This window comes from Chrysochloris asiatica, unplaced genomic scaffold (assembly GCF_000296735.1).
Source record: "Chrysochloris asiatica unplaced genomic scaffold, ChrAsi1.0 scaffold00021, whole genome shotgun sequence".
Classification (NCBI taxonomy): Eukaryota; Metazoa; Chordata; class Mammalia; order Afrosoricida; family Chrysochloridae; genus Chrysochloris; species Chrysochloris asiatica.
The window spans coordinates 11,528,027-11,546,731 of NW_006408539.1; the positions used below are offsets into that span (position 1 = coordinate 11,528,027).

Consider the following 18,705-nt stretch of genomic DNA (forward strand, 5'->3'; position numbering starts at 1 on the left):
GCAACTGGAGGGTTTGAACCGCCGACCTTATATAATGTTAGCAGTCCTGTGCTTATCCTACAACACCACACCAGAACTTGTCATAAAGTGTTGTTGTTGTTGTGAAGTGACGTTGAGTCAATTCTGACCTATAGCAACCCTGTACAGGGTTTCCGAGGCTGTAAATCTTTACAGGAGTAGAAAGCCTCATCTTTCTCCCGCGGAGCAGCTGGTAGTTTCAAACTGCTGACCTTGAGGTTCGCAGCCTGACTCGTAACCACTACACTACGCCACTTGTCATAAAGTGTAGGTTCATCTAAATGCACGAACAAACAACCCATAAAGTAAACAGTAATACAGATCCCAGAAAAAGTAGATTGTATTGATTAACATGGTATAAATAAAGAGATTTAAATTCTTTAAACTGGTGAAAACCCTTTGGCAAAGGTAAACACACACAGAGAAAATTCCTAACTATAGAGTCACCACGAGATGAATGAATGTGCACAAGTCCCAGCACTGACTTGATAACAGGAAATGAAGGGACAGAATAAAGGACAAGAGCTCTAAAGGGAAGATGGCCTTCGAAGAGCCGTTGTTATCAATAATGTGGAAGATGTGTGTGAGCTTTCAAGTCTGTAAAGTTATAGCTGTCAATGAACTTGAGAAAATGCCAAGGTAAGGAAGATAAAGGTAACAGGACGTTAAAGAGAAAAACTCAGCAGACATCATATTTTAAAGAGCTACAAAACCACCGCACCTGAACGCAGGGTTTACAAAGCAGGTGGCAGAAAAATGGTTATTAGACTAAGAGGGTCAAGTGTTGAAGATCAAAAGCCGGCATTTGAGAGAACTGTAGGATGCTTGAGTGTCTTCCACTTAGCAGCACTTAAAACAAAGATGGGGGCCTAGTCTAAAGACTAATGAAAAGCTAGTCAGGCTCCTCTGTTTTCACACCCCTCCCTTCTCGCCTCCAGCAGAGCACCTGCCACTCCTATTCCTTGCTAAGGGGTTGGGTTTCTCAACACTGAACCCTCAGGACTGTGAGAAAAACCAAGGAAAAATACAGTGGGGTCCTGGTGTGATGATTCAGGATAAAGCAATGGACCACAAGGTCTGCGGTTCAAACCCACCAGCTGCTCCTTGGAAATCCTATACAGGGTAGCTATGAGTCAGAACTGACTCAACAGCACTTAACAACAACAGTAGAGATTCTACTTTGGAAGCAGACAGTTTTGTATCTAGTAATCAAATTCATTCCTGAATCCTTGATGGGCACTTATTTATTTATCTGGTCTTTGGATTCTTTCATGAACTGGTTGTAATACCTGTTGGATTTTCTCTTTAATGAAAGAGTTAAATAAAATCGTTGGGATGGTTCCATTTTACATTCATTGAGAGTTATAATTTTATTTTATTTTTTTTAAAGCGTATCCTTTGACAGTATTTGACACAGAGCCCGGTATCAGATAAAAAAACAAAACAAGCCTGTTGTCACTTAATTGATTTTGACTCATTGCAACCCTATTGTTGTTGTTGTTGTTGATCTCTACCTGGACCTGGACCAAGAAGCAGTTGTTTGAACAGAGAATGGGAACACTGAATGTTTTAAAATTAAGAAAGGTGTGCGACAAGGTTGTGTTCTTTCACCATACTTATTCAACCTGTATGCTGAGCAAATAATACGAGAAGCTGGGTTCTATGAAGAAAAACGTGGATAGGACACAGTAAATGGCCCGAAAAGGTTTCCAAGGCTGTAAATCTTTACAAAAGCAGACTGCCACATTGTTCTCTGTCAAACAGTTGGTGGACTTGAACCAGTGACCTTTTGGTTAGCAGCCAAGCACTTTAGCTGTTGTGCCCCCTCAATAAATATTTGTTAAATGATTAAATGAATAAATGAATTTGAATAAGTGAATGTCTTTGCAGGGCCAAAATCAAGTACTTAGGTCTGGATCTTCACGAAGTAACAAGCGTGTAAAATATTTGTGTGTCACTTAGATGTTCCAAGGTTGAAATAAAAAATGGGAGACCTCCCCTAATCCTTTGTGGATTTGGAGAACCTGGTGTCTGAGGGTGGCCTGAGTGACCCCGCCCCCAGGGCTGTGTCAGAGAGCTCACCCAGGGTGCTGGATGTGGGATAAGAGATAGCGGACAATGATGCCATTGAGGGCATTTAACTCTTTCCCTTCACTGTCCACAAATCCAAGGACCTGCAGAGTTTCTCCTATGCTAGGTCTTTCCGATTCTGTCCAGACAGGAAACCATATGATGTTCTGGCATTCTCAGTTGGAGAACTGTCTATAGTTGAATGGTGTAAAAGACCAAAAATAATCTATGAGTCAGTTTCCATATATTTAAGTGTGTTGGAACATTACATCAGTGGTTTTACAAAAAATGAAACCATGCACGAGGTTCCTACAGATCATCTGGATTCTCAAGGTCCAATGTCATTTCCAATGAATGAGGAAGAGTTCCTGATAATATCATCCATAGACATACAGATACTTTTAAGTCACATTGAAAAGCCACACCTTTGCTCTTAATTATCCTCCTAGCGTAGTGGTTACGAATCGGGCTGCGAACCTAAAGGTCAGCGGTTCGAAACTACCAGCCGCTCCGCGGGAGAAAGATGAGGCTTTCTACTCCCGTAAGGATTTACACCCTCGGAAACCCTGTACAGGGTCGCTATGGGTCGGAACCGACTCGACGGCACTTAACAACAACAACCTTTATATAAACATAATGGTGGAGAGAGGAAAGGAAACTGAATTGCAGCTGTTCCTGGGAGCATCGTGGCTCCACAAAAGAAGCACTGGATTGTGAACCTCAAGGTCCATGGTTTGAGCCTTGGCTTTCTACTTCTGTGAAGACTTAAAAGCTTCAGAAATCCTATACAAGATTTCTATGAGTCGGAACCGACTCCACGGCACTTGACACAGAAGCAATAATGCTATTCCCAGAATTAATGTGGCAATTTTGAGAGTACAGCCAAGTGAAAGGTTAGAGGGTCAAATGCACTCAGAGGTACCTCGGAAGAAAAGTCACAGCCTTGGGAACCCTCTGTAGTACAGTTCTAGTCTGACACACATAGAGTTACATGGATGGACAGCTAAGAACAGCAAGCGAAAGGGTAAAGGAAAGGAAGCATTTGACCAAATTAGGAAGGATACTTTCAGAGCAAGAAATACAGTAAAACTTGCAAAAGCCAGAAGCTTGTAAAAGGCAGAAACTTGTCAGAGAAAGAAAACTAAAAGGAGCAATTAAAAAGTGGTAAGACTGCACCCTGCTAGACTTGTGAGACCTGGACAAACGAGGCAGTCCCACCAAGTTCTGACTCTCATAGGTCTTATTGCTTAAACCCACATATACATATAAGAGGCTGTTATCAGCAACATCTTACACATGGTCTACTTTAAAAAGGAAAAAAAGAAGAAGTTGGCTGAAGTTAAATGTTAAAAGGTAGAATTCCAATAACCACTAGAAGACTTGACCTCCATTACTGGTACATACAGTTAAAAGACTGTCGTTGTTGTATGATTAAGGAACAAATAGGAAGACACTAAAAATGATTGGGCAAGTCAAACTGAGCATGAGACAGATAAGTTTTCATATTTGTAACGTAAATATAACAGCTAGCATTTATTGAGTACCTATTATGTGCCAGCCACCTGCAAAATCGTTTGAACTGCAAGATCAGTGGTTCAAGTTCACCAGCTTCTCCTTGGAAACCCTATACAGGGTCGCTATGGGTCGGAATTGACTCACGGCACTTAACAACAATTACATGCCAGCCACTGAGTTAAGCGCTTTGCATACAGCAACTTCTTTTATTCTGGCAACAGCCTTCTTTCTATTCCAGTACCATTTTAACAGTTGAGGCAGGTAATTAAGTAACTCACTGAGGATCATAGACCTAGAATCCAGCATTCAGAATTCAGAATCCAGATCCAAAGATCAGGTTAATAGCCATTGTACAGTGTTCATTACTCCACAAATTCTGCACCAATTCAAGGGGAAGAATTCTCTGTCCATTGCCTGCTTTGATTTTGAAGATTCTAATTAGCGTAGTGGTTACTAATCGGGCTGTGAACCGCAAGGTCAGCAGTTCAAAACTATCAGCTGCTCCGCAGGAGAAAGATGAGGCTTTCTGCTCCTGTGAAGATTTACAGCATCAGAAACCCTGTTTAGGGTCGCTATGGGTCGGAACCGACTCCACGGCACTTAACAACAACAAATAGTACTCTGGACTCCTTCCGTGGCTGTGTGGGATAATGCGCTGGTCAACAAAGTCGGTTTGAACTGCAAGGTCGGCGGTTGGCGGTTCAAGCTCACCAGCCGCTCCTCGGAAACCCTATACAGGGTCGCTACGGTTCAGAACCGACTCAATGGCACGTAACAACAATAACTGGTACTCAGACGATCTGGTGCTGACAACATTCATGTCCAGGACCTAATTAGGTCTCAATACATCACTACCCTGTTTGCCAAAAATAGTCTGCGCTGATTCCGGCCACCTCCCACATAAACGTCCGGAGCTTCAGCATGACTTCCCCTTCGCAATGCCATACCACTTCTAACCCTACAAGGAAGGATGCGCTGAGGTTGCCTAATGCCGGCACACGCAAGAACGGAGTCAGCGGCGAGCTGGGCTGGGATAGAGAACCGCGTGCTGTCATCTCTGGGGAGTGAGATTTTCCCGTGAAGCAATCCTCCTCCCACGGTCGTGGGAAGCCCCGGCGCCGCAGGCTCCCTCGCTGCAGTGGAACCGCCGGGGCGGAGATCCTCTTCCAGCAGCAATCACCCGACCCTTCCGGTTAGACCAGGGCTCCACCCCCTGGGTTTGAAGCGCGCGCCGGAGCAGATCCGCAGGCGGCGTGAGAGGCGCGCCTCTGGCCGCACGCACGCGCAGAGGTGGACGGGTCCCGCCCCCGAGTCCCGGCCCCGCCCCAACCCCCTGCCTCTCAAAGATCCTAGCGCCGTCCATGGGCCCGGCTTCTCCGCAAACCAGTTTCCTCAGGCCGGGAACGGGGTTTCCCCTTCCTACACGTCGGCACCGCCCCTCCATAGGCCCCGTCCTCCTGCGCGCCTAGCGCGGTTGGCCAGCCAGGTGCCGGGGCAAACCCGTCTCGGCAGGGCTTCCGCTCTAAACTCTCAGGCCCCGCCCCACGCTCGGGCTCCGCCCCTCAGTGTGTCTGTAGCTCCCTGCCGGCGGGGCGCCTAAGCAAACCTGTCTCGGCGGGGCGGGGAGCTGAGCTTCCTCCTGCAAGCGCCGTGCATTCGCCTAATTTGCCCTTCCGCCCCTGCCCCTGCGACTCTGGGGCAAGTGACAGGGAGGGCGGAAAGTGAGCTGAAGCCGCGGCCGGGCCGTCCTGGCGTCGCCGGCGCGGGACATGTCGCTGTGGGGGGAGCCGCTGCAGGCCCCTCCGCCCTCCGCGTCCCAGCAGCTCCCTGTCGCGCCCCCGGGACTGCCGCTCCCCCCTTTGGCCAGCGCGACTCTCAACCGCCTGCAGGAGCCGCTGCTACGGAGGCTCAGCGAGAGCCTGGACCGGGCGCCGGAGGGCCGGGGCTGGAGGAGGCTAGCCGAGGTGGCGGGGAGTCGGGGGCGCCTGCGGCTCAGGTGAGGCGGCGCGGGTGGGGGCCGCGCTTGGAAGGGCGCACACTTTCGTGGGTGGGGCCAGCTGAGGTAGGCCTGGATGTGGGGGAGTCCTGGATTGGAAGTGTTTCACACCCTTTTCCTGCTCTCCTTCCCTTTTTCCTGACCCAGAGAGGTGCAGGACCTTCTAGCAGAGGATGATGTTAAGTGCTGTGGAGTTGTTCCAATTCTTAAAGGGTTTCCGAGGCTTCAAATCTTTATGGAAGCAGAAAGCCTCATCTGTCTCCCTCCAGATGGCTGATGGACTCGAACCACTGAACCTTGTGGTTCGCGTTTATATGTATGATGGGGCAGTTGTCCATTCCAGAGAGCTCTTAGAATACAGAAGGTATATTGATGCATACCTAGGAGTCAAAAAGAAAAAGGGGGGTGGTGGTGGAAGGAGTGGTACAAAAAAAAAAAGGTAGGGTAACAAAAGCGAAGGATGTGGAATTCAAGAATTCATGGGTTTTCCGTAGAAAGAAGATGGTGGGAAAGGCAGAAACGGAGCTCATGCCACGTTCCCCGATCAAGTTCCCACGTTTTCTTCACCATGAACTTTAAACTCTTTGTTGTTGTGAAGTAATGCGATTTACCTTGTTAGTGGGCTTGGAGCCACTGGACCAGGAGTTCTTAAAACTTTTGGGTTCAGGACTTTTTACTCTCATAAGAATCATGGAAATTCCCCAAGGGTGTTTGTTTATATTGATTATATATAACGTATAATCTGTATTGATACTTCCCATATTAGACGTGAAAACTAAGACATTTAAATATATAAATCATTAGCACTCTTAGCTGCTCCTCAGAAAGCCTATACAGGATCAATATAAGTCAGAACCAACTCGATGGAACTTAACAGCAATTGATAACCCCACAGGAGTCCAGTTGTGGCGATGTAGGATAGGCACGGTACTGCTAACTACAGGTCTGCTGTTCAAACCCACCAGCCACTCCTTGGAAACCCTATACCAGGTTGCTGTGAGTCCGATATGACTACATGGCACATAACAGCAACAAAGATTTACAATTTTAGACCTATACAGATTTGCTTAGATTCTAATCAACTTGATGGCACTTAACAGCAACAATGATGTATAATAATAATAATATTATTTGATCATTTATTATGCTCTTTGTTTATATCAAACAATGTACTGCTTACTCTCATTGCTTACTTTAATCCTTACAATAGAGAAACTTGAGGTTAAGGCAAAGAGTAATGATGTGTGATTACTTGTCTTGGTATGATGCTTAGGATCAGCACTGGACTACTAACTGCAGGGTCAGCAGTTCAAACCCACCAGCTGCTCTGTAGAAACCCTATATAGGGTCTCTGTGAGTTGGAACCAGTTTGACAGCACTTAGCAACTAAGATGATTTAGGATTATTTGTAGAGAATAGAAACCAGGAATGGTAAATTCGAAAAGTTGATCTCGGTGGGCTAATGTGCTGGATTGCAAAGTTGGTTTGAACCACAAGGGCAGTGGTTCAGGCTCACCAGCTGCTCCTCGGAAACACTATACAGAGTTACTATGAGTTGGAACTGACTGGACAGCCCTTAACAACAATAGGGAAAATATACCATTGAGTTTTTGGGCAAGTAAAGAAAATCCAAAATCATTATTTCAGGTTCATATATTTCCAAATGTCTGAGTTTGGAAGAATTTGGGAGCGTTTCACTGTTGGAATCAGAGAAGATCCATGGAGTGTGAGGACTAGAGCAAACAGAGAGAGTGAAACTGACATAAAAAGTTAATTTGGGAGAAGGATAGATGTGACAGCAGAAGGTGTTGATGGTACTTTTCTCTAGCATCCGACACACGGATTGTCCTGTGTGAGGCCAGCCCAAGTGGGTAACAGGTCTAGGAGGCAATAAATTGTTCCCATTGGGGTACATGAAAATCCCCAAAGGATGCCTGTTCAAGTTATCTTTTCTTCTCTCACTTTCCACTATTTTCCCTTGACTCTTTATATTTTCCTTCCACACACTGCTGTCGAGTCAATTCCAACTATTCCTCAAACTAAATGGAAATTTCTTTAACTTAAAAAAAAAGTACAAGAGAGTCCATTCAGAATCATCCATAAGGGATTAGGAAGAATAATTTTTAAAATATTTTTCAGAAAATTTTTGATACTATGTGGATCATAGGTAACTATGGATAACATTGTGAAGAACGGGTATTCCAGAACACTTCATTGGGCTCATGAGGAACCTTTCACACAGACCCAAAAGGCAAACAGAAAGAACTAGGGAACACTGAATGGTTTAAGAATAGGAAAGGTGTGAATCAGGATTGTATCCTTACACCATACTTAACCTATCTGTATGTTGATTAAATAATCTGAGAAACTGGATTAAGTGAAGAAGATGGTGGAATCAGGATTGGAGGAAGACCCATTTACAACCTATCATTTGCAGATGACACAACTTGGCTTGCTAGAAATGAAAAGGACTTGAAATACTGATAAAGATCAAAGACCACATATAGCCTCAGTATGGATTACACCTCAGTGTACAGAAAATTAAAATCCTCAAAATGGACCAGAGAAATAACTTGATAAATGGAGAAAATATTGAAGTTGTCAAAGACTTCCTTTTTATTGGATCCACAGTCAACACTCATGGAAGCAGCTGTCAAGAAATCAAATGGTATATTGCATTAGGCGATCTGCTGTAAAAAACTTCTTTAAAGTGTTAAAGAACAAAAATGTCTAAACACAACCTGACCCAAGCCATGGTATTTTCAGTCACCTCATATATCCGTGTTGGAAGAAGTGCAGCCAGAGTGCTCCTTGGAGACCAGGATGCCCAAACTTCATCTCTCATACTTTGGACATATTGTCAGGAGGGACCAGTCGCTGGAAAAGGATATCATGTTTGGTAGGGTGGAGGGTCAGAAAAAGAGGAAGACCCCCAAAGATGTGGATTGGCCAGGTGGCAGCATCAATGGACTCAAGCGTGGCAACGATAGTGAAATTGGCCCAGGATCGGGCAGTGTTTCATTCTGCTGTGCATAAGGTCGCTATAAGTTAGTACGAGCTCAGTGGCACCTAACAACAACAACAACATAGGTTTGTGAAGATTGGACAGTGACTAAGAAAGACTATAGAATCATCGATGCATTTGAGTTATGGTGTTGGCAAAGAATATTAAAAGTACTGTGGACTTCTAGAACAAACAAATCTGTCTTGGAAGAGTACAACCAGAATGCTCCTTAAAACAAGGGTGGCGAGACTTCATCTTACGTACTTTGGATGTGTTGTCAGAAAGGACTAATCCTTAGAGATTGATATCACGCTTAGTAAATGTAGAGTCAGCAAAGAAGAGGAAGACCCCACAATGAGATAGATTGACATGGGAGCAGTAACAGTGGACTCAACAATTGTGAGGATGTCACAAGACAAGACAGTTGCTTCCTCCTGTTGTGCATAGGGTTTGCCGCTATGGGTTGAAACTAACTTGATGGCACCATAACTACAACATAGTTTCACGTCGTGTGTGCCATCTGCTCTAAATACAGCCTAGTCCTAATTCAATACCAGACTGCTCTACCATTGAATACCCTTTCCTGTCAGTGTGGATAGGCAGGACACAGGTTCTTGGTGTCTTGCCCAACCTATGTAAATTGCACAGTAGCGTGACCATTCTGGGGACCTCTCGTGCTGTCTAAATTGCATTAAAGCATGGAGTTTAGAAATAAGGCTATGGAACATGGGCCAAGGATGAACAATCTGTCATTAATTACTTCTGCTGTATCAGAGAGACTCCGTTAACTGCAGAAATCCTGTCCTCAAGCAGCTTGTAACCTGCCATGGGAATGAGACCATGTAAACCCCAGAACAAATGCTCTCATATCTTCAGTCTCTGAATGTTGAAGCACCTTGGGCTCAGTCATTTATTGTTTCACCTCATCTCCCTGGTGTCAAACTTTAGTCTCATGGCTTTCCATATATGTAGCCTGATGACACACATTTTTATTCCCACCCAAGCCCTATCTCTCCCTGAACTTCCAAGTTCATGTTTGCAGATCCCCATTTGCCAGCACCTCTTGAATGGATGATGTTCAGTGTACTTCAGTTGATTCCCAATTCACAGCAACCCTGTGAGACAGAGTAGAACTGCTTCTTAGGGTTGCCAAGGCTGTAAGTCTTTATGAAAACAGACTAACTTCATCTTTCTTCTGTGCCATGGCTGAAGGTTCAAGCTGCCAAACTTTCGGGTAGCAACCCAACACCTAACCCACTGTATTAAGCACCAGGGATCCTAAATGACTGATTGAAAGCGTTTTCAACTGAGCGTGTCTGCCCCTAGAGGCACTGTGTCTGCCCCTAGAGGCACTATCTGGCTGTCTCTCTCTCAGGTTGTTTTCTGCATCTTGTTCCATAGCAACTGCATCCTTCCAGTTTAGGCCAAAACTTCAGAGTCTTCCCTGATGACTGTACACTACATCCATTTTATCAGTAAATCAATCCTGTCTGCTGCTGTACCTTCAGTATTTATCTAGAATATGTATCTATATGTTGTCAAGTGGCATCACCATGGTTTCAATTTATAGACACCAACACGTACAGGATTTCTGAGGCTGTAGATCTTCATTGGTATAAAATGACTTCTCTTTCTCCTGTGAGACTATGCATGAGGGGGCCTCAGAAAGTTCCTGGAAAAATGGAATGAAAAGATGGTGATGTTTTTCTACCAATGTTTTGAAGCCCTCCTGTATTGTGAAAACCAGTTGCTGCCAAGTGGACTCCAACTTATGGCGACCCCGAGGTGTGTCAGAGTAGAACTGTGCTCCATAAGGTTTTCAGTGGATGGATTTTTGGAAAGTAGATCACTAGACCTTTCTTCCAAGTCTCCTCTGGGTAAACCCACGTTTCCAATCTTTCTGTTACCAGTCAAAATGTTAACTGTTTGCACCACACTTGGACTCATATACATTATAAAATATGTTGTTATTAAGCGCTGTCCAGCCGGTTGTTGTTAAATACCATCGAGTTGGTTCCAGTCCATAGTGACCCTATATAGGGTTTCCAAGGAGGAGCTGGTGAGTTTGAACTGCTTACCTGAAGGTTCAAACCTACTTTGCAGTCCAGCGCATTAGCCCACAGTGGAATAGCAACCTGTATAGGGTTTCCAAGCAGTGACTGGTGAGCTTGAACTTCCAAAATACGTATTTGATTGGTGGCTTGGGTATGTACCATGGGGTCGCTTCCGAGTCATAGCCATTCTGCATAGGGTTCCTGAGTCTGCCAATCTTTACAAGAACAGAATGCCTCATCTTTCTCCCATGGAACCGCTGGTAGTTTAGAACTACTGACCTTGTGGTTATTAGCCCAACTCTTAACCACTACGCTACCAGAGCTACCAGTATAATTTTATTCCTCCTGAGAGCATGATTTTTTTTTGTTTGTTTTTACACGATATAGGTGGTATTTAGAGTAAAGCGTATAGAAAACAGACTAGGCCAGAATCGACCCCTTGGGCATTCCGACATGTAGAGAGAGATTGGCTACTGGAAACTGCAAGGAAGACATATCTTCAAAAAGATTAGCCATGGCTGAAGGAAGATGTGGACTGAGGGGAAGTTTTTTGGTTTTATTTTTAAGGTAGGTGGCAGAGCATGCTAGCTAATGGAAGTGATCCAAAACATCAAAAGAAATTGATGATAGACGAGAAAAGGGGCAGCTGTAGAAGCAAAGAGAATGTCAGAAACATGTGTTCTAGAGAGCTTGCTGTGTGTTGTTGGGGGCTGTGTTGAAATCTAGAAACAATAGCCCTGTGACTCTCTTGTTCACAGATGGGTCCTCAGGGCCTGGGACAGGGCCTGGCAGGAATAAACTCTCTTTGTTACTTGAATGACCGCAGCAATGGTTTTCCAAGTTGGAATAATTCTTTCATTGAAACTACTTTTTTCCCCCTTGCTTCAACAGTCATATATTATGCTCATGAATGCCCTTAGGCACTGACAATGCGGTGGAGACTAAACAAATGAAAGTTAGAAAATTCTAACTTAATAGTAACAGAAATTACTATTGCTGTCGGCATTGGTCTGTATTGACCAACACATTTTAAAACTTGGAGGAGATCAAAGTGTCATTATTTTAGATGATAGAGTTGTATATGTAGAGCACTCAAGACTATTAGCTGTAAGACCTCCGCAAACATGAAGAGAATCCAGTAAAGTGATGGTAATTGTATACCTGTGGCATTAATATGGAGTCGTGATGTGGCACTGTGGGCTAATGCGCTGGACTGTAAAGTCAGTTTGAACCTTAAGGTAAGCGGTTCAAACTCACCAGCTCCTCCTTGGAAACCCTATACAGGGTCACTATGAACTGGAACGAACTCGATGGCACTTAACAACAACCAGCATTAATATAGTCTTTATATCAGGAGAAAGATGAAATTTTCTATTCCTGTGAAGATTTACAGCCTCAGACATCTATACAGGGTCTGTGTGAACCAGAACTGATTCTGTGGCACTTAAACAACAGTAACAAGCCTTTATATGCACAAACAAAAGCTAATTTAAGGGGAGAAAAAAATCCGTTTCAGTAGTATCAAAAAAGATAAAATAACCAGAAAAAAATTTTAACCAGTAATACGTCAATAGTCTAAAGTGCATAAATGCATATGGGGAATATTCTAAGGCACAACTGAAAGGCACAAAAGTCAATTGAGCAAATGGGAAGATATACCATATTGTTGCATAGGACGTCTTCAGTACTATGAAGTTGTCAGTTCTCCCTAAATTAAATTTTAATATTCGCACAATCCCTGGAGTCCTGGTGTGGTGCTGCGGGTTAATGCTGGACTGTGAAGTCTGTTTGAACCACAAGGCCAGTGGTTCAAGCTTACCAGCCACTCCTCAGAAACCCTATATAGGGTCACTGTGGGTCGGAACCAACTCGACATCACTTAACAATACTTAACAGGAGTCTTGGTGTAGGTTAAGCACTTGACTTCAAGGTTAGTTTGAATCCTGAGGTCTGTGGTTCAAGCTCACCAGCCACTCCTCGGAAACCCTGAACAGGGTCACTATGAGTCAGGACCAACTCAATGTCACTTAACAGCAACAGGCAACAGTTATGGTGTATTGTGATCAGTGTTAAGTTGTCAGTTATTAACTGAAAAGTCGGTGGTTCAAACTAACCTGCTGCTCCTTGGAAACCCTACACAGAGGCACTCAACACAACTATTCTACAAAACACACCAACTGCTTGGGTTCATTCCCTCCTTTTCTCCTTCCATTTATTCCTTTCTCCCCTCCTGCCTTCTTTCCAAACTCTGAAAGCTTATTCTAGAAAACAAATGTAAATAGAAATAATCAAGAATGACCAGGAAACTCCCAAACCAGTGTAATAAAAAGAGACTAGTCCTTAGATTTATTAAATAATTTTAAAATCTTCATAACAATATGGTACTGGTACAAGAGTAGACAGATTAGCAGACCAGAATATAAAGTTCAGAAAGAGATCTAATAAAAATCCATATATGAGAGTTATTAAGTGCCATGGAATCAGTTCCAACCCATAGTGACCCTGTAAAGGGTTTCCAAGGAACAACTGGTGAGCTTGAACTACTGACTTGGCAGCTCAACTGACTTTGCAACCCAGAGCATAAACCCATAGCACCACATCAGGACTCCTATATAAGAGTTTAGTGTATGATATAACCTGCATCTCTAATTATTGGAGTGAAAAGGAAGTTTTAAATTTTTTTGGAATAAGTCTGGCAAAAGATGAGGTCACGGTATACATTTATGAATATAGCTGAAGTTAGCTAATATAACAGATAGCATGCACACATACACACACGCCATTGGAATGGCTTGACAGGATAAAAAGTTATTCCTTGCTCACTTCACAGTAGTGTGCAAGAAGGCTGAAACTTGGAGATGGATTTCTTTCTTTCATCATGTGGGTCTGCCTCTCATGTTGCTTCACTATGGACCAGGATTCTTTCAAGTACTGTGTGTGTCACTTTCACTGCTCCCATTATAGTCACCAGAACTAGTTTACCTCTTAATTGCAGAGGAGGGTAGGAAATACAGTCTTCCTGTGCATCAGTAGTTGGAAAATATGGCCTTGGTAATAGAAATGATTCTGGAGAACACATGATAGAATTCTGCAAAATCAATCATTTGTTCATTTCAAATACCTTCTTTAGACAGCATAATTGACAATTATACACATGGACCTCACTAGATGGAATACATAGAAAACAAATTGACTACATCTGTGGAAAAAGGTGATGGAAAAGCTCCATGTCATCAGTCAAAACAAGACCAGGGGCAGACTGTGGAACAGACCAATTACTCATATGCAAATTCTAACTGAATCTGAAGACAATGAAAACAAGTCCATGGGAGCCAAAATATGACCTTGAATATATCCCACCTGAATTTAGAGATCATCTGAAGAAAAGATTTGATACATTAAACCCTAAAGACCGAAGACCAGAAGAGTTGTGGGATGACATCAAGAACATCATTATCAACAGAGAAAAGATTGAAGTTGTCAAGGACTTCATTCTTCTTAGATCAACTATCAACATTTAAGAAAGCAAAAGTCAAGAAATCAAACGACATATTGCATTAGGCAAATCTGCTGCACAAGACCTTTTTAAAGTGTTGAAGAGTAAAGATGTCAACTTGAGGACTAAGGTGCACCTGACCCAAGCCATGGTATTTTCAGTAACCTCATATGCATGTGAAACCTGGACAGTGAATAAAAGAATTGATGCTTTCAAGTTATGGTTTTGGAGGAGAATATTGCATCTGTTTTGGAAGAAGTGCAGCTAGAGTGCGCCTTGGAGGCCAAGATGGCCAAACTTCGGCTCTCATACTTCAGACATATTGTCAGGAGGGCCCAGTCGCTGGAAAAGGATATCATGTTTGGTAAGGTGGAGGGTCAGAGAAAAAGAGGAAGACCCCCAATGAGATGGATTGGCCAAGGGGCAGCATCGATGGACTCAAGCATGGCAAAGTAGTAGGTTGGCCCAGGATGGGGGCAGTGTTTCGTTCTACTGTGCATAAGGTCGCCAAGTGTCTGTACCGACTCGATGGCACCTAACAACAACAACAGTGGCGCTGTAGAATAAGCTCTGAACTGCTAACTAGTTACTCCTCAGAAACCCTGTACAGTGTGCTCAGGAAGAAGTCACTCAATGCCATTGAGTCGACTCAGATTCAGATCTATCATGTAAGGCAGAGTTGAACTGTTCCTTAGGGTTTCTAGGACTGTAAACCTTTTACAGGAGTAGACAGCCTCATCTTTTTCCCTGAAGCAGTTGGTGGTGGATATGAACCACTGCAACCTTGTGGTTAACAACCAGAGCTAAATAGTAACCTCTGCCTCAGTCTATCAAGATTAGCTCCAAATGGACCGAAAGTTTTAATATTTAAAAAAAAAAAAGAAGAAGAAGAAAGTTTTCTTCTATAATGTAGACCTTTCTAAAAAAGAATGATAAATTGCCTAACAATAAAAATCTTCAGGACAAAAAAATTGCAGAGTTACCAGTTACACCTTACCATAAGAATGAAAAGGAGGGTGAATTAATATCTCAGCCAGTGGTGTTAATTCACCTATAGCAGAAGGTCTAATAGAGAAATAGGCAGAAGTTAAGGATGGGCAAGAGTCAAAGAAAAAACCACACATGGGACTTAAACATATGAAAAGTTGAGATACTGAACCCCACTTATTTTCAGAGAAATGCTGAAACTACCTTGAGATACAAGGGGGCTTCAAAAAGCTCATAGAAAAAAAGCCACTATCTTTTCATTCCATTTTTCCATAAACAATTTGAAGCCCCCTCATACCATGTTCCACTTATCTGATTGGTCAGAATCCAAAAGCGCATCACGCCATTCTACTTGTCAAACTGGGGGGAAAGCAGACCCTCGCCTGCAGAGCTGATGGGGATCCAGAATGGTACAGCCATTTGAGAAACCTTACCAAGACGACACGTGCATACACTCTATAAGCCAGCATCTCCACTCATGGAATTTTATCTTAGAGATAAACTTGCACATGTCTGGAATGACAGCTTCAAGGTTCTGTCTGTCTAGTGCAAGATTGTTTCTAAGAGCCAACAAGCAAAGAACAGCCTGAGTGTCCTTCAGTAGGGGATGGGAACAAATGTCACGGAGTAAGCATACTGTTGAGTGTGTGCAGCTGTAGGGAGAGAAGGGGAGCGAGGTGGCTCTGCACGATAAGTGCTGAATTGCAAACCACAAGGTCGGCGGTTCAAGTCCACCAGCCAATCTGCAGAAGAAAGATAAGGTGTTCTGGTCCTACAAAGGTCCTAAAAAGGTCAGTTTGAACCACAAAGTTGGCAGTTCAGGCTCACCAGCAACTCCTCGGAAACCCGATACAGGGTCACTTTGCGACGGAACTGACTCGACGGCCCTTAACAACAACAGCATGCATAAGGACACCTGAAAGAGTTTCTGCCAGACAGAAAAAGGGGTTCAGGTCCTACTGCTGGCCTGAGGGGAAGTGAGCACCTCTCTGGGCCAGACTGTGGGCGCTTTTCATGAAGAGGAAGTTAGCTGGGGCTTCTTTCTCCGTGAGCATGTTCTTATATTGTAGGTCCCGTGCATGCTTTCCCACGTGTCTCGGTAGCTATTTTCATATGTATTTACACATGCACCTATACCTGGTTTTGTTTTTCCCCCCAAAACATGGGATTATACTGTTTTGTTTTGTTAAAAAAAGGTACTGTGTGGGGATACATGAAAAACTAATACCAGAGGGTAAGAGGGTACCGGTAGTACCTGGGGGGATATGGTCTACAGTGACTGGAGCAGAGTGTTTTTCTGTCTAGAAAGAGGAGTCCCCCAGAATGACAGAAAGAGAAAGGGCGGAGCGTTCCTAACGTAAATACCAGGTATCCATAGATTCCCACCACTCCGTAGTTTGAAGTTTATTCCCTGCAACACCTCCGTTTGTACCCCACTGGCTCACATTGCTGACTTGAAGGAAACGTGTTGTTTTCAGCTGCCTGGACTTGGAGCAGTGTTCCCTCCGGGTGCTGGAGCCTGAAGGAAGCCCGAGCCTGTGTTTACTGAAACTGCTTGGGGAGAAGGGCTGCACAGTTACCGAGCTGAGCGACTTCCTGCAGACGCTGGAGCACACGGACGCTCTGCAGCTACTCAGCCCCCCAGGTGGGTGTGTCACCTCACTGTGTGTCCAGGGCTCCGAGGACACGGAATGAGAGGGAAACAGCTCACCTGGCCTGGAGAATTCTGCTGAGTAATTAATGTGTAACACTTCATTTTTTCCCCTCAGACATTTGCCTTCAGTGTAATCAAGATTTAAAATGTGACTGCCTGTTTTCAAGAAATTCAGGGAGGAGAGTTATGAATCTAATGAAGTCTTTAGGAAAACTCTGTGGGGCATCTTTTAGGCAAATTTGGGAGAAAATGTCATGATTGAAACAATAGAAATGAACAGTCTGCCAGAAATTTTTAAGCAATGTTTTATTTTGTTTTTTTAAGTTTTCATTGTGATTTGAGTGCAAGTTTAAAGAGCAGATCATCAGTTTTACAGTCAACAACTCATATACTTTGTTTCATTACAATGATTATAATCCCCTCCATGTACCATCAGTTAACAGTATTTCTCTCTATTCATTTTAGCTTTTTTTAAAAAACAACAACAACAACAACACTCAAGCATATATAATAATTTAAACCATCAAACAAAGGGCACATTCTGCAAGTCTGCCTCCTGGCCACCAGCTCTTAGTCCCTATCTTCCCATGAATGCAGAGTCTTCAGCTGCTCACTCTCTCCATGTCCCCATTTCTGCCTCCATCTCTGATGTCGTTGCTTCTCTGGATAGAGTTCCACATTCTGCTCGTGCTCTTCTCCCTTGAGGATCCTAGGGTCCTCTCTTTCTGGACTGTAAGATTAACTACTTCCCCGTTTTTGTTATAAAACTTTTACATTTACAATTGTGTCGGTCACAATTTGTCATGATAACAATTACTGTTGAATCATAAGAATCTCATCCCCGTCTCTTTTTACCAGACCCATCTAGACAAGATGAAAACTATTCAGTGGGGACTCTATCTTCCCCTGCACACTCTTAAACTAAACTCCCTCCTGAAACCTTGTGAGCCAGTCACTTTGTGCCTTTATCGCCCCCTCATTTTAGGTAGTATTGTTTTTTATACGTTGATTTCTGATAAACCAGCAGTTAATAAAGGTTCACATTAATAAACATCTGTAGTCTTCCTTTGGAAGCTCAGTGGTACAATGTTTCAGTACTCAGCCACGTGAAAAGTTGGCAGTTTGAAGCCACTCAGTTTTGTTCCGTGGAAGAAAGACCAGATAATCTACTTCCATAAAGATTGTAACAAGAAAACCCAGTGAGGCAGCTTTACCCTGCCACCCAGGGTCACTGTGAGTAAAGACCTTGTGTGCTCTTCCTGTTCTCCTCTACTTATTCTTTTTGCTGAGCTTCACAGATACTTTGTTTATTACAAACACAAGGTTTGTGGCAACCCTGCAACTAGCAAGTCAGTCGGCGCCATTTTCCTTCAGCATGTGCTCACTTCATGTCTCTGAGTCACATTCAGATCATTCTCATGATATTTCAAGCTTTTTCACAATACTATTGCACACTCACTAGATTCCAGAATAGTGTAAATATCACTTCTGTTGGCACTGGGATACCCAAAATTGTGTGTGACTTGCTTGATTTCTAGCTTCACTATATTCCAGTGGTCTGGAACTGAACCCACAATACCTCTGAGATCTGCCTGTGGTAGGACAGTGCTCCCCAGTATAGGCTGTTCTGAAATCTGACCCCCAAGTTACATCCTAGGACGTGTTCACATTTGAAGGAAAGCAGTTATATAGTGCCAGTGACTCATCGTTCCGAAGGTGGATGTTAAATTGTATAGTGTTCTTAGGAATTTATTGTGACTTGAATGTTAATCATTGATTTAAGAGAAAATAGTTTGAGATTTTATAAAAAAGCTCAGCAATTTTAGGATGAAGTAAGTAATTTCTGTTAGCTTACTCTGTATCTTCTATGAGTAATCTATGATGATAGCTGTGTGTTGTGGAGTTGGTTCC

The 18,705-nt window shown here is 43.5% G+C and overlaps 1 protein-coding gene across 2 annotated transcripts in view; it reads left to right on the forward strand.

Annotated features, from left to right (window-relative positions):
* Positions 1–5,372: 5,372 nt before the first annotated feature.
* The window catches only part of MALT1 (mucosa associated lymphoid tissue lymphoma translocation gene 1), a 70,932-nt gene continuing 57,599 nt past the window's right edge, over positions 5,373–18,705 (forward strand). For both annotated transcript variants that reach the window (XM_006837524.1, XM_006837525.1), the window contains exons 1-2: positions 5,373–5,599; positions 16,619–16,785. In XM_006837524.1, the coding sequence (XP_006837587.1) occupies positions 5,373–5,599; positions 16,619–16,785 (394 nt within the window). The remainder of the gene's footprint in view (positions 5,600–16,618; positions 16,786–18,705) is intronic.